General features: G+C 38.0%; 1 protein-coding gene across 1 annotated transcript in view; it reads right to left on the bottom strand.

The window, feature by feature from the left end:
• Positions 1-16,824, bottom strand: part of Styx (serine/threonine/tyrosine interacting protein) — a 32,908-nt gene extending 16,084 nt beyond the window's left edge. The window contains exons 1-3 of the mRNA XM_005337974.5: positions 16,443-16,824; positions 2,359-2,391; positions 827-880 (exon numbers count right to left, since the gene is read on the bottom strand). Of these exons, the coding sequence (XP_005338031.1) occupies positions 827-880; positions 2,359-2,391; positions 16,443-16,499 (144 nt within the window). The 5' untranslated portion in view covers positions 16,500-16,824. The remainder of the gene's footprint in view (positions 1-826; positions 881-2,358; positions 2,392-16,442) is intronic.
• Between the last annotated feature and the right edge of the window lie 226 nt (positions 16,825-17,050).

Here is a 17,050-nt window from a genome sequence, read left to right as displayed (position 1 = left end):
AACAAGATTTGAAGGCATATTATACTATTAATAGGTAATGAAAACCTTATCAAAATAGAATTCTTACGTATGTAATAGCAAACAGTATTTTATACTTTTCAGTGGATTTGCTTATATAAAGCAGATTTTGACCTTATAACTACAAACAATAGAAATTTTTTTTTCCTTTTTTGTGGTGCTGGGGATTAAACCCAGGGTCTTATGCATGCAAAGTAAGCACTCTACTATACCCCCAACCCAAACAATAGAAAAATTTGACAAAAAGAAATAGTTTACTAGTTACCAAGAGCCTAAATCTGTCTCTTATATACCAGGAAACACATATTCCTACCCTTGATGGAGAAGGGTTAACTAAAATCTTAACCCATTAAGTTCCAAGTTTTCAATTTTACAAATATTTCAATAAAACCAACATAGGTACATTAATAGGTTGGAAATAATAATCTAGAGCTCATATATTATAATATTCAATAGGTCAAAATGGGTTTTAAATTTTCTGATTTTGGGATTTAATTATATCTCATACAATTACAGATGTCAAATATTTTCAGAAAATAAACAAGTTATTAAGAGTCAATTTGGTAAATCTTTAAAACACACAGATTTCATGAGGAAAATATAATAGAAAAACTCTTTTGTGATGAAACACTTGAGAATTACTGGCCCAGTAAAACTAGGAATGAGGCAGGTACTACAGAGTGACAACAACTATTAACAGATAGTATTTGTCAATGTTCTCTGAAAGAAAACTCTTTATTACTAAAAAAATTACCCAAGAAACATAGGCTTTTAAAGTCTCTTGATGAACCTAACCTAAAATTCATACCTTGCTTTTCATAGCAGAAGAATATGGGCCTAAGAATAATCCAGGTAAAATTTCCTAGGAAAAAAAAAATTAACATTAGCAATTTAAGTCTATACCAAATATGTGCCATAAATATGGATTTGTGAATTTTTTTTCATAATTGTTATAATAATTTGCTTAAAAGTTTATTATTTAGGGGGCATTTTCTAGCCACTTGGAGCAAATGATTGGGAAGAGAAATGCAGATGTGCTTTATAATGTCAAGTGAAATATCCCAAGTTTAAATCTAGGTTTGAAAAGTCATGTATTTACACTTTCAGTGCTTTTTATAAGCAGCTTGGGTAGGATTAGTTCACTGATTGTTGCCTTTTAGATGAATGAGATCTCTTTGATTTTACTTCTATTCTCTGCTCTAGTCAGAAATAACAGGTGTAAAGCAAATCTGGAATTACACAAAGCATTAGACAAATCAAAAGCAGCACAAGATAGATTAGCACTATTATCTATAGTTAGTAGAAACATACTCATTATGATTATAATTATTTGTATATAAGACTTATTTCTCCTACCAGCTTTGTATTGGCAGGAATTATATTTTATTCATCTTTGCATTCTACAGCAGTAAGCAAAATGACTCATATCTACTTACATGTATTTAAAAAGTGAATTTTTATTAGGAGAAAAGATAATAGATTTTTAGAAGTTAAGGGATTCCAAGCAATGAGAGACATCACTTGAACCTGGGGCTGATAGAGTTGGTTGCAAATGTTAAGAAATACAAAAGAAAAGGAACTGCTATGAACATTAGCTACCTCTTAAATTCATTTCAAACTGGAAGCATTCTACTCACTCTTCCGGAAAACTTAGCTATGTATGTTGAAAAGAAATCAGATACAAAAATGAATAACTTTAAAAACTGATTATGCTTTATAGTTAACTCTCCTGAAATTATCTAAACAAGACCGAAAAAGCAAACTGCTTTCAAAAGGAATACAAATATTGTATTCCATTCTATTGTTCTTTTTCTTTTTTTTTTTATTGTGGGTAGACACAATATTTTTATTTTATTTATTTATTTTTATATGGTAATGAGACTTGAACCCAGTGCCTCACATGTGCTAGGTGAGCACTTTACTACTGAGCTACAACCCCAGGCCCTCCACTCTTAAGATGAGAAAAAAGTGACTCTAATTAAACATATACATATGTTACTATGTTCCTGATAATCTAAGGAAGAAAGGTAAAAATTCACTTCCCATATTCAAACTAAAAAATTAACTGACATATAAAAATTGTATGTATTTATGAGATTACGTACCATGTGATTTTTAAAAAATATACAGTGTAATGTTCAAATCAAGGTAAAAATATCTGTGAGTCTCATCTCTGTAAGAGTCAAGATTAATCTTATATATTTAACACAGTTAAGATTTATAGTACTTAATGATAAGCCTATATAGGTCATGAGCCAGCAGGTCTCAAATCCTTTGTGAAGGAAGGTTATTAAATAATAATAACATGAGTTGGCTTGAACAAACAAAAAGTTGTCATACCTGCATCTCTCGTCTCATAGGGTAGGTCCACTCCTTAAAAAGAAAACACAAGAATAAAAGTAAATACATGGAAACTGCCACCCAATTAAAGGCTGAAAATGTGACATCCAAGAATGTGGGGTGGTTTTGACCATTAAATAATAAAGAACAGACTATAGGACTGGGGATGTAGCTAGTGGTAGAGGACTTGTCTAGAATGTGTGAGGTCCTAGGTTTGATCCCAGCATTCATACACACCCCAAATCTATAAAAACAGCAAATATAGTAGGTGACAGAAATCAGATCACTGCATGACTATGGTTGGGTGGGGTAGGGAATGCCTAGAAATGAATATAACTTTCCCTGTTGATAGAAATACTTACATTTTGATAGTGGTAGTAGTTACTAGTGTCAAAACTCATGCAGTTGCACACTAAATATATATTACACTCTGTAAATTTTATGCCTATTATAAAAAAATAATCTCACAAAATGCAAAGGAAGGGCAATTAGACTAACCCTCACTTCTCAACTGCAAGAATGAAGACAGGAGTAATTCATTCAAAACAGGCAAGACAAAATAATATCAAGAATATATGCAGGCTGGGATTGTGGCTTAGTGGTAGAGCATTTGCCTGGCAAGTGTGAGGCACTGGGTTTGATCCTCAGCATCACATATAAATAAATTAAATAAGGCATTGTGTCCATCTACAACTAAAAACATTAAAAAAAGTATTTGCTCAAAAAGTCATTTTTCAAGAACAGGAATACTGGCAGACACTTATTAAAGGAATATTTAAAAGATGTTCTTTGAGGGGCTGAGGTTGTGGCTCAGCGGTGGAGCACTCACCTAGCACTTGTGGGGCCCTGGGTTTGATCCTCAGCACCACATAGAAAATGAATGAGTAAAATAAAGGTATTGTGTCCAACAACAACTAAAAAATAAATATAAAAAAAAATATGTTCTTTGAAAAGGTAGTATCATTGTTTCTATTTTCTACTTCTACTTTAGATAAAAGAACCTTAATTCTGAGTGCAGATAGTCTGAATCCAGAGTTCATTAATACACAATACAACCTTTCAGTGTAAGAAGGAATTTTATGGAGAACACATGTAAAAAAGTATTGACTACACAAAATAACAATGATTTGTGAGGACAAACAAAATAGAAATAAAATTGTCATTTCCAAGCCATAAGAAGAGGAAATGTTATCAAATTGAATGTTCATTGCCTCCTACCCCAGTACTGGGAATTGAGTCTAGGACCTTATGTATGCTAGGCAAGCACTCTACCAATAAACTACATCCTCATTCCCTATTATCTATACAACTTTATTTTGAGATAGACTCAGAGTCTAAGTTGCCCAGGTTGTCTTCACAGTGGTGATTCTCCTGCCTCAGCCTCCTGGGTAGTGGGATTACATAGCTGTGACACAATACCTGGTTTACCTGCCTCTTTAATTTACCAATATGCTAAGTATTCTTTTTAATAAAGAAAAGTTTTTAAAACTCTGGCCAAAGATTCTGCACCCTTTAGTCATGGTACCCCTAATATTAAGTGTAGTGCCTTATGAAAAATAAGCACACAATTGATGTGCATTAAGGAGAACCATAACACTAGATTCTTGATCTTTTTCAAAAGATTTTCAAGTAGTCTAATGGACAGCTTTATCTTCATGAAGCAATTTGAGCTATGAGAAGAAAGACAATTAAAGAAATGTATACTTTTTTGAGTTTGCCTAAAATGAAATCACCAATTTTGCGATTGAGTGTAATCAAAGTAAAAAACAAACAACAACTACAAAAAACTGTGACACTTATACAAGTATTGTAGGAAATATTTGTGTAGGGGAGGGAAGACTTTTTCTTTACCCTCTGAGGATGTGAAAACTGTCTATGAAATTAACTGTTAATAAGCAGATTAATAGGAGGAAAGGTACACAAAATTTATTACCATGCATAGTAGTAAATACCAAAGCACCAGTGAGACTTATGAGCATATATACCCTCTTCCCAGGAGAAGAGAGTTAGGGGGATGTAGACAACAAACTTTGGAGAGTGAATGATTTTGAGGAAAGATGAACAGGCCCTTAGAAGGATTTATGAAAATTTGTGATAAAATCTGTCTGGATATGGTGTTGATTTCTTTTCCCCTAGTATGTTAATCTTCCATAGTTGATCGCACTCCCTGGGTGGGAACTGATGACAGATAATTTCTTTTTGTAGGACCTATCCATAGAAAGACATGAGGAGTTCAGAGAAAGCCTCTCCCCACATTTGTAGTTTTTCAAGTACCTTAATTTAAACTCAAAGTAAAGCAGCATACTTTTGGAATAGCATTTCTTGAACTTCTTCAACTTGGCAATGTGCAGGAAGGAACTTAAACATTTAGGATAGAATACAAATTTTGTTTTTATATAAATTTGTATGCAAAAGCAGACTTCAGAAAGATTCTACCTTCCCATAAAGTTGTAGGCAACAGAATGTGACAGACTATCTCTGTATTTCATTCAAAAAATGATTATAGAAGTAAAAAACAAGTTGTATAGAGAATGAAAAATTATCACTATTTACAGAACAGATTAAGTATGTAGCTTTATATGGGGAAAATCAGGCCTTGCTGTAATACATGCAGTTCTTCTGAAATACAGAAAGCTTTCCTTTCAGGAAATTTTATTTAGAACCACTCTTTTTTTTAAAAAAATATTTATTTATTTATGTATCTTTAGTTTTAGGTAGATACATTTTTTTTTTTTTAATGTGGTGCTGAGGATGGAACCCAGTGCCTCATGCATGCTAGGCAAGCACTCTACCACTGGAGCCACCACCCCAGCCCCTAGAACCACTCTTATTGCCATAATTGAATCCTGAATTTAGAGACCACCCTCTTTATTGCCCTAACCCTGTGCTGTAGTTTAGATATTGCTTGGTGTCTCCCAAGGTTCATATGTTGAAATTTATATCCACTGTGAAGTAACAAGAAGGTGGAAATTTAATCCCTCTGTGGTGTTTAGAGGTGAGAGCTTTTAAAAGTGACTGTGTTTAGATAAGGCCCCTAAGATTGAATCCTGAGGAAGAAGAAAACTGAAGACAGTCTGATAAACACACATATATTCCCTGTTCTTTGTCACAATATGCCCTGCACCACTCGGGGATTTTACCAGCAAGAAGGTCATGATCAGATGCAGTACCTTGATCTTGCCCCTCCAGAACCATGAGCCAAAAAATAAACCTTTTTTCTTTTAACTTACTAGTCTATGGTAGTGTTAATGGTGATACAACATGGACTAAGACACTCTTTGATGTTGGTCTATAGTGGAAACCTTAAACATGCCTTGTTTACTCATTCTCCTAGGGTCTTTTTTGTGTGGGGGTGGAATTAGGGATTGAGTCCAGGGCCTTGTGCATGTGAGGAAAGCACTTTACAACTGAGCCATATTCCCAGTCCTCTCCTAGGGTCTTTACCATACTAGATTAAGATTTTTTTAAAGGTTATTCATGCTCATAGTTTTGCTCTACCAGAAATCCATTTGTCTGAATATGACTATATTACTAAGACTTGTCTGTATCACACTCATTCTTTCTTTTTTGTGTATTAGGGCTTGAACCGAGGGCCTACCACATGCTAAGCAAATACTTTAGCAAAGAACTACATCCCTAGCGCTTAAAAAAGTTTTTTTTTTCCCTTTCAGTACTGACGATTGAACTCAAGGGCGTTTTACCATTGAGCAAAACTCCCAGCCCTTTTTTATTTTTCATTTTGAGACAGGGTCTTGCCAAGTTACTCAGAATGGCCTCTAATTTGTGATGCTCCTGCCTTAGCCTGAGTAGCTGTGATTATAGGTGCTCATCACTGTGCCTGGCTTAATTTTTATTTTGAGACAGGGTCTCACTACGTTGCTCAGGCTGGCCTTGAACATGTTCTTCCTATCTCAGCCTCCTGAGTAGCTAGGATGTCATGTCCTATCACATCTAGACAGTCACACTCATTCTTAATCTCAACCTGCCCAGACTGTTCCTAAAATCCATCCATTTACAAAGTATAGTATTAAGTGCACCAATGAAGGACATTAGCCATAACCATTAGATAAAGCATAATTCTTACCATCAGATGGATTAGATGAACTAAAGTGTGTAACTTTTAGAAATGTCAACACAGAATTCAAATTTTACATAGGTGGAAAAGAGGAGGAGCAGTTCTGGCTAGGGGTGGGGGAAGAAATCAGAATACCATAACTGAGCTGGGACATTTAACAAAACAGAAAACAGATTATATGCTTAGTCTCTCTCTTCCAAAAATAGTAGACCCTTCCAGAATAAATCCCTTTTCTTTAGTTCCTACATGTAACTGAGCCTGTGCTTAAATCAAAGGACAAAAGAGGATTTTCACTCAAATAAAAATGAGATCAGGAGGAACACAGAGTCAGAACAGCATTCAATTAAGAGACTTTTAAATAAGTGATTTTGGGGGCATACTAGAGGAAGCCAAGGGTGCTTTACCATTGAGCTACATCCCTAGTTCTTAAGTTATTGGGGGACTCACTAAGTTGCTGAGGCTGGTCTTGAACCTGCCATCCTCTTGCCTCAAAATCCGAGTTTGCTGTGAATACAGAGTGTTCTACTACACCCGAATGAAATTTAATAATTTTTGAATTACAAGACCAATCCAGTTAAGAATTGTAATGCAAAAATAAATAAATAAAAAATAAAAAAAAGACCAATCCTGGGCTGGGGATATGGCTCAAGTGCTAACGCGTCCGGCTGGCATGCACGGGGCACTGGGTTCGATCCTCAGCACCACATGAAAAAAAATATTTATTTTTTTAAAGACGTTGTGTCCACTGAAAACTAAATATTAAAAAAAAAAAAAAATCTCTCTTCTATCTTAAAAAAAAAAAAAAGACCAATCCAGATATAAAACTTAATTTGCTTAAAAACTGGTATTATAAGGTATTCTTTTCTTCTTCCTTGCATCTAGTAGACTCTTGATACAAATAAGATTATACTGTCAAAACCAGTCAAGATTCATATTTGTTCAATGTCTGGTATACAATAACAGACAGGGCAGTGGCAAATAAGATAGGAACTAAATGGTAACTAAATTTCCTTATGAAAGGTTCAGTCTATCATAGAAAATAGACAAGACCAAAATTTTCGAGAATAACTTTTACAAAAGTAAGTATTCAAAGTACAAAGTTCAAGAATCACAGTCTATGGGACAAGAATCCCCTGTGTTTCTTCTTTGCTAGCAAAGTAATAAACCTTTTTCTTTTTTCTCAAGACCTTGTCTTTGTTATTGGATTGGTGGCCAGGACAAGGACCAAACCTTGGGGTACAAATTTGGCAAGCCAGCCAGTAGCTGAGTGCAGCTCCCACTCCAGCTCTCTTGGGCAGGTCTAGCGCTCTAAGTGACCCTCACCTCCATGCTAAGGATTCATGGTGCTAGTGAGTTTGTTGAGAGCTAACCCGCTGGAGAAGTTGGGAGATGGTATGAGTTTGCCTTGGACAGAACCAGAGGAGCTGTTCCTATGAGAAAAGGGAGGGACTGAGGGACAATTCCAGAAGCTGCAGAAGCTCTTTTTTTGCTTAAGGGAACTCCATCTTCTCTCCCTGAACTGCACAATTTGTTCCATCAGTTGCTCTACTTTGAGAAAAAGGAAACAGAACTCAGGAAAGTCATGACAACTTTGGTCATTTGGCAGAGACCCTTGATTCTACACATCTGACCCCTCTTTGTAGGGACATGTGTAATGCCACTGGTGCAGAAGTCATGGTTAAGTGGGAGTTGGGAACTTGGAATTTTCTCTATCTGGCCTGTCTATTTTAAAGGTTCCTGTCTTTTGGCTATGATTTGGGAATCTCCTCTGGTTGTCTGTTTCATTTGAATCTGTTACCATCTCCTTTAAAGATATGGCCAGTACTGCATCGATTCTATAGTAGTCTCTTGAGAAAATTCTTGGCTGGTCAATTTAAAGGTTCCCATCTGTTGGTATGGTTTTGGGGCTTCTCTCTGGTTGTCTCTCTCTGTTTCTTTTTGTACAGTCTTGCAATTGGAATTGATCTGTCAGAAGTAAAGTCAGTTGAAGAATGGGCCCCCTATGAGTCTAAGATAATATTTTATTGTAACAATCTGTCTTTTACATAGCTTTCTAGATTACTGTATAATCTTGCAGTTGTAGTTGGTCTGTGAAAGGTAAAGTAAGTGGAAGAAACTTGTGTGTGCAGGTCTGCTTTAAAAGTTCCTGTTTGTCAGCCCTGGTTCTGGTGATCCTTTCATCTTTTTTTTTTTTTTTGGGGGGGGGTCTGTTACTGGCCCTTTAAGACATAGACCATGCTGCATTGATCTTGGCCAGATGGGCTACCTAGAGGAATAAGACTAAGAGAAAGACAGTTTGCTATAACACAATCTGGCCTTTAAATGGTTTTTCTGGCTTATTAGACAATCTTGAAGTTGGTCTGCAGGGATAAAGTATATGAAACAGATTCTATATACACAGACATTTATGAAGTTGCATGATAAGGGGTCTGAACTGTCAGGAACTAAGTTGAAGGTAGCAAAAGGCACTGCCCCTGGTGTGCATGAATAGTAGGTCACCAGAAAAAAGGGTTAAAAGATTTAAATCTTTTAAACCCAGTGCTGACACTCCCAGCACTGTTTCTTAGCCTGGCCCCAGGCAGCCACAGATCATCTCACTGTGGGTCAAGGACACCAGTATTAAACTGGGGGGAAAAATCCCAGAAAAGCTGCCTGGGCTGTAGAAAATGGCCAAAGAAAACCTGGTCTTTGCCCTGCTTTTCAGCCCCTTTTGCCCCTGGGGGGACGGAGACTTCCAGCCTTGACAAATATGGTAGCAGGTTCCAGCACTGTCAGTTTATGACCTAAGGACAAGAATAGCCTCCTCTTTTAGATCTAACAGGAGACCCCATTTGACCAGGGATATTCTTCACTGGGGCAAAGAAATTCTTGCTCTTATGGTATCCCATGAAACTAAATGCCTGGAAAGACTGGCAGAATAAATAACTGCATCCAGAGACGTGGGGGGGGGGGCCGGAATTAAGGCCAACTTGTGTTTTGTAGGCAACTTCTGAAAAGGGATCTTCAAGAAAGCCTAAAAAAAAAAAAAAAAAAAAATGGAAAGGGCCTCCTCCTTTGCATATCAACATGCTCATTATAAGAAAAAGGTCCAAAAGGAGCTTCTGCATACAACTGACAGTGGGGAACTCAAAGTTGATGTCACTGTGATAATGATAATGGAGACAGGTCAGGCTCAAAAATATCCTGTGCTCCAACCCCTGAATACAATCTAGGAGAAAAAAGATTAAAGCAGTTTTTTGCTGAGGGCCATTGCCAAGTAGGAATGAATGTGTTTGCCTTTGGACCCAGGTCATTTGCAGTGACATTGCATGTATGCTTGAGTAAGGTGACCTTGCTCAAGGACCAGGACGGATCCAGGTTTAGGGTTTATCCTGGTGGGATTAGGGAGTATCCTGCTCCTTGGGTTTAGGGTGGTTCCAGGTTTAAGGTGTACCCTGCTGGGAATAGGGCATATCCTGCTGCCTCAGGCAGGCCCCGCTCCTTGAGTTCCCCTTGAGTTCTCCTGGGATTAAAAAATTATTTGGGATTTGGAGCCTGGTGGAGTACGAGAATTTCCCCAGAGAATTTCCCCAGAACGTGTGGTGTGAGTTCAGGAATAAAGAATTGCTGTTTGAACCTACAAGATTGTAAGTGGCTCGTGATTTTGTGCCTAGCCAGACTGCAGCAGTTCTTGTTTTGTTATATGATGAATTATCCAACCCTCTCCTGGGACGAAATCTGTTGTGTAAATTAGAAGCACAGATAACATTCAAAAGGTCTGTTTCGGAATATGAATTTAAGAAAGGGTCCAAAACTAGAAAAGATAAAATAAGGTATGGACATACACTGATCTGCTCTATCTATTGAGATAATTTTATTGTATTTTTTAGGTTTTATTACTTAGGGAAACTAAGTCTTAAAGGAATTAAGGCTTGTACCTGTTTTAAAGTCTTAAATGATTACTTTGTAACTGGTTAAATAACTGTTATTTAGATTATAACAATATAGTTGATACCCTAAATATATGCAACTAGGTACATGTATACAACTGAGAACTATCTAAGTCTTAGCTAAGTTTTATGTAAAAGTTTATGAAATGAAAGTTTATGTAAGTTTACTGGCAAGATAACCAATAAGTACTCTCTTTTATATATTGTATCTGACACGGAAGGGCTACACTGTCATTTTAAGATCTGTCTTATATCTGTTTGCTTTGGCTGAGTCAATTTCTGATAATTAACACTGTATGCTAAAAGTTACAAGAGATTTTAGGCTATCCTTTGATTTTTGTTAACCCATTCAGACTTGTAATTATCACTACTGTACACTCTGGATCCTAAATTGTACTTTAAAAGTTAAACTTAGTTAAATGTAAAGCTTTGGAGAGAACTTTACCAAGTTGGTGTTCTCAAAACCAAAATTCGATGTAGCCAAAGTCTCAGTTTTGCATGGAAATAACAAATTTGTTGGTATTTATTTGTGTATTTGATGTTTTATAGTTGAATAAAGTAACCTGTTGTTAATAAGTTTTATATATATATAAAATTTTGTGTTACTCTTTGCACTGGAATTAGAATTTAAATGTATTTTTGGAAGGTACTAAGGACAGCCTGATTTGTTTAAAGGTGACATGTTAAAACACAGAAATATTCTGTCACTTTTTCCACAAAAAGAAAGTTAAAAGCTCTCTTAGCCTTTCTTTTGATTCATGTTTCAGATGTAATATTGTATTGTGTTAATTGTGAAAAGCCCCACCTTACCTTACTTAAGATTCTGCGCTAGACTTCAGCTAATTTAAAGTTGTGCTAGTTTTAAAGATTACTGTAATCTCAAACAGGAAAAGTAAAAGTTTAAGATTATAAAAGTCATTTTTCTTGGTTTATAGCTATTACACAAACTAATGCTTTTGCTCTGTGATTTCATTTTGTATTTTCCTTGTAAACTTTATAACTGTTGCCTGTTAGTGTTTTGCAGAGGTACTGCTTCAAAAGAAAAAAAACCAAACCTGGCTTAATTTGAGGCATCACCTACAGGACAGATATTATATAATGCTAATTTTCAGTACTAATACTAACCCAAATTAAATGAAAGGGGTATCTGTAAAATTATACATATTGAAGTTATAACATATTACTCCTACTTTAAGATTGGTGAAACTGGCTTGCTGGGTGTTTAAAAACCAAAAACCTAGAGAACAAAATCAAGGAAGTAAAAGGGCCAAGGAAAATAGTCAATATTTTGGTCTTTGCCCTCTAAGGTCAGCTGGGACCTGGAACCCCTCTCAGGGCCTTGCATCTCTGGTGAGTCACCCAATCAGCAGATCAGGGAAATCAAGGGGACCCCAGAGAACAGAAAACCAACCTGTTTGCCACATTAGACAGGACGAGATCTCACTCCCTTCAGAATGACCAGTGTACATTCTGCAACGAGGAGGGTCATTGGAGACAGAAATGTCCCTGATGCTTTTAGGAGAAGCCAAGGATGATCAGTCAGACCCCAACCCCCATCCTGGCGAGTGGCACCACTGGTAGAAGAAAGCTACAATATTCAGGAGGCTTCATACATGTCCCCAACAGTGATTTCTGAAGTTGATTCTTTAGATAGGAACAAGGTCAGTTGACCAACTTGGTCTTAAAACACCTGACAGGAGAATATAGCCTAAAAGCAGAGTCTTACATGGACATTTAAAAGGAAAAACAATGTTTTTTTTTTTTTAATGTAACTTAAGATGTACACTTGTATCAGTCCTACCAACAGTAAGTAAAGCTGGAGGCTTTGAAGGTAAGGTTTTGTGCAAGAGTGCCTAATAATACTAATCACAAAAGATACAAATTTGTCCTGAGTTAATTTGAGTATGATTTCACAGACCTACAAATCTTCCTAACCTCTTAGATTGAATTTGACCTGTTTTTCACTAAGATTGAGTTACTGCCTTTATGGTTTTCAGAGACCCGCTAAAATACTAATTGTTTACCAAAAAAAAAAAAAAAAAGTAATGCCTTGCTGTCTTTATATTTGCCTTAGCATGATCTCTGATCTATATATGCCTTATCCAGTCACCTGCCATCTACCCTGTGGATCTCTGGATTGCTCTGATGCTGAATGCCCTTAACAGTCCACACCCTACCTGATAAAGAACAAGGACTTTGGGTTACCTCCTCCCAACTTTGCCCCCTTTTAGCATGAAGTAGCTTGGAGATGTTGCCCACTTTCCATAGAAATAGAATGTAGAAATTGACAGTGGGCAATTGTAACAGGTGTTCTCTTGATGCACTGACTATATCCCTTGTGGCTTTGAAACTTACATTTTTTTTCCTACTTTCCCACTCTTCCCTAAACTTCTCCTCCCTGGTCTTCTTTTCCCTAACCTTCTCTTTCTTGATCTCTCCTTTCTATTCTCATTTTCTCTAAATCACCTTTATAAAAGCCCCCTATTCCTGTGGATGGGCAGAATCACAGCCTTTGGGATAGGAGTCCCCTGCGTTTCTCTTTTGCTAGTAAAGCAATAACCTTCTTTTTCCTTTTTTTCAGAAGAATAAAAAAAAGCACAAAATGCTACTTACTTTATCTGGGAGATAATTATTCTGGGGGGCAAGGAAAAGGGTTTTGACTTGACAAAAAAAGTTTCTTTGAAGAAATGTTGCCTAATTCTATGCCAAGTTAAACATTTAATTAATTAGGTGAGGGCAAGGAGGGTGCTGGCAGCCATGGCAGGAGAAAATAGCAAATGCAAAGGTCCTGAGGATGAAGAAATGAAGAAATCATGGGCACAAAAAAGAAAGAAGCACGGGAAGAGATGTTCATGAAGTTAAAGAGATAAGCAAGTACCAGACCACACAAGACGGTGCAGAGATTCAAGGGTTAACTCTAGTCTCAAAACAATGGGAAATCATTAAAAAAAAAGTTTAAACAGAGAAATAACAATCATTTTACAAACTGATATACTACACAGTTAAATTTTTGGTAGCATTGTCCTATGTAAAGAATGCCTAACCTGGGCTGGAGCGGTAGCAGACCTGCCTGGCATGTGTGAGGCACTGGGTTAGATTCTCAGCACCACTTATAAATAAATAAAGGTCTAAAACCAACAAAATATAAAAATTAAAAAAAAAGGTGCCTAACCAATTTTTCAGGAAATTTGGAAGTAATTTTCTTACAGGTATGAGAAAATCAAAGCTATCATAGACTGATCACATTAACTATTAAAAACATTCACTAAAATTTACTTGAATTTAATTTTTTATCAAATCAAGATTTGGATTATAATTGAGCTTTCTATGTACTGCCTCCTATGTGGAACAGTGCCAGCTATGCACCCTAGCTACATAAGACCACACTTTACATATCACAGTAGGAATTAGGAAGTTAATATTCTGCTTATTAGCCAGTTTATTATGATTATATGCTTCTGTTCAATGGTTTATTTATATGGCCTTTATTTATATTTCTGTCAGCTCAAAAAGCACACTCCATCTATAGAAATGCTATGATTTTGGTGGGAAAGATAACAACAATAAACTTGAGTGTCTTTGCCGAGGAACTGGGAAAATAACTAGGCTGTGTCCCCTGTAGAATTCATCCCTTTCTGGCTATAGTGACTGATCCACAGAGCATGCACCTGACCTAAATTGGGCCAATTCTCTAGGTTCCAAACACAAAAAGATGGAAGAGAAGCAGTCTGATTCTTCCATGAGTAAGCTTTTTAAGCTTATGATACCCCAGAGCAGCTGACAACCAAGCTCTACACCTTGAAGAAGTCATAGAGAAAGCAGAGACTCACAAGAGGCAAAGGTAGTTATGATGCAGTATAATACTTGGGTTTTGTTAAGTCCCTGTACTAGCTTATACCACTACCGTTTTGGATTCCATTACTTTTCCTTTGTTCAATCTAGTCTGAGTTGTTTTTTGTTACCTGCAATCAATATAGATCAAACATCCAATGATATAAAGTTTGAACTGGCTTTCAGTAGACAATATCACTGTCAACTAGGCTCTAAGCATCAACCTCCTGTATAATAAGAAATACATAAGATTCTTGGGCATATTCCTGCCATAAAAACCCTTTAATTTTCCTGATAGTGTCTTTTGTTATTCATAATGGCCCCTCCTTTTTTTTTATTAGTGCATTATAATAATACATAATAGTGAGGTTCAATCTCAATACCACTATCTTTCCTTTCCCTCCCTGGCCTATTGCTTGCTCTACTGCTACTTGTGATCAAAGTTATACTAATAAACTGACTTAAGATGGAGCCCCTGAGGTGGGGGAGGAGCAGTGCTGATCACCAGAAAGACATGATTAGGACCTGCAGAACTTTTAGCTTAATCCACTAACTTCTGGGAAGTTAGTGGATTAAGATGGAAGGCATCTGAAGATTAAGCTCTGTGATAAATCTTGAAGGAATACTGATAATCTAGATTGCTGAACAGGGGTGTCAAAGAGATGGTGTCCTCTTCCTTCATACCTTGCCCTATGTGTCTCTCTGTTCCGAGATCTATATCCTTTGTAATATCTATTATGATAAACCAGTAAATACATTTCCCTGAGTTCTGGGAGCCATTCTAGCAAATTAATACTACTTGTAATTGGCATCTGAAATGAGAAGGATAGAGGCAGTCTTGTGGGACTGAGCCATTAAACAGTGGAATCTAATCCTAAATCTGAATTACAGGACACCCAGGTGATGTCTGCCAAAGAAATGATGTGGAGAAAAATCCCCCAAATAACTGATAGAGAAAAACCACATGTTTTCAACAGTACCCCTACAGGAAAGAAGAAAGGTGTATTCCCAGTAAGAATTTATAATTTTTTCAGGGGTTAGACATACTATATACACAACAAATGATTAAATGCAAATTCTGAGGATTAGGGCAGGAAAAACTGCAATGTATTAAAAACAATAGGAATTAAGAATTAGGATTCCAAAGTTGTCTTGTGTTTTGTGATATGATATTAGCTTGACAAGAGTTTTTCAGTCAACTGCATTATTTTGAGGCTATAAAAGCATACTCCTCATATTATTATATGTTAAAAAAAGTGTAATTTAATTTTTCTTGGGTCTTAAAACATGTAGTTCTAAGCATCCCTACCACAAGCAAGGGAGCCCTCCAAATTAAAAAGAGAACACCAAGAATGAGTATCTGTAATAAACCAAATGTTCTATTAAAAGGGGGCTTTATTTTCCCAATTACCTATAATATACTTAAAACTCCAGGAATTTTAGACTTCTTTCTTGTTCCTACCAAAGCATAACTGAGATCCTTATCCTGTTAGAATTTAACTCCAGAAAATTCTAATAGTTTCCAATACCATAAAATATTTGCAACAGATGGAAAAAACAAACCTTAATACAAACTTTAGGCAAGAAATATGGTGGAGTACAAAGAACCCCGAATTAGGATATCAGGAAACCAAAGTATAAACAATTTTACTCTCAATATTAAGTTTCCTCTAAAGGCAATACTTCTGATTAAATGAGCTAGCTTTGTGATATTTTATTCTCTTAGTCATTTTTTTTCCTAAAAACAAATAAATACTTTGGGAAACTATTTGAGGACGCACTCCCAAAGTATAGGCCCCAGGTCTATCCCACGTGTGAATCCATGTGTCCCCACAGTGAATAGTTGACACCGGAGACATTTCTCAAGCTGAGATTAAAAACAACTTTACCCGTCACTTAAAAAAAGAAGAGAAGAGAAAAAGGAACAAAGCTTTCCACTGCTCTGGCAAAAATGATGAACCTTACTCCGACTAAATCCTCAAACACAGAGTCCGGGGGATCCGGGATTGCTTTTCCTCATCCCATCACGGTAAGTACACCAGACGCTACCTGCCTACCGGGTCTCCGGAGGAGACAGAACTGCTCAGAGCCGTGACTCTGAGATGGAGGTCCCGCCAGAGGTCCCGGGACGCCCTCGGAGGCCACGGCGCTCCCACCGAGGTGGAGGCTGCTACCGCTGGGGCCTGGGGTCGCACCTCGGCCAGAGCCACGGGGGAGGCCTGTGCGCGGCAATCGCCGGACAGACTTACCTCGGCGTCTTCTTTGCACTGTGGGAGGGAAGGGAACTCCAGCTTCACGTCCTCCATGGTCCGGACCCGCGGGCTGGTGGGTGGGGTGGGAGGATGAGTTACCCTGCCGGCCAGACCCTCGAGCTGGCAGTGGCGGCGAAAAGAAAGAGGGCCGGTGGAGCGTAGGGCTGTCCGATGGGCGGCGGCTCACAACTAACAGACGCAGACTAGAGGGTCGCAGTGACTCCTGTGGCGGCGGCGGCGACAGTGGGGAAAAGGTGGGCTGTGCGGCTCCCTCCCAGCCGCCATGCTGCTGCTGTCTCCCTCCCCCAGTCTCCGCGCCCCTCTGGCAGCCCAGGATCCGGCACTGGCTCGAGCCCTACAACCGTCTCCTCTCCCTCCTCCACCCCCACCCACGCCACCCTAGCCAATCCCTGCCCACGCTCTCCTGCGGCCCGCCCTCCGCCGCCGCCAGGTGTCAGCGCGCCGCCGCCCTGGCCCGCCCCTTCGCGAGAGCGCAGACGTAAGGGGCGGGGCCTCGAGGCGCTCGGCCGTGGCTCGGCCCGCGTGGAGGGACGGGCTGCAGTGGGAGGGGGCGAACGCAAGCCTGGGGTAAGTAGATGCTCAGA

This window comes from Ictidomys tridecemlineatus, chromosome 5, assembly GCF_052094955.1.
Source record: "Ictidomys tridecemlineatus isolate mIctTri1 chromosome 5, mIctTri1.hap1, whole genome shotgun sequence".
NCBI classification, from domain to species: domain Eukaryota; kingdom Metazoa; phylum Chordata; class Mammalia; order Rodentia; family Sciuridae; genus Ictidomys; species Ictidomys tridecemlineatus.
This window is presented reverse-complemented; position numbering and strand designations above follow the sequence as displayed.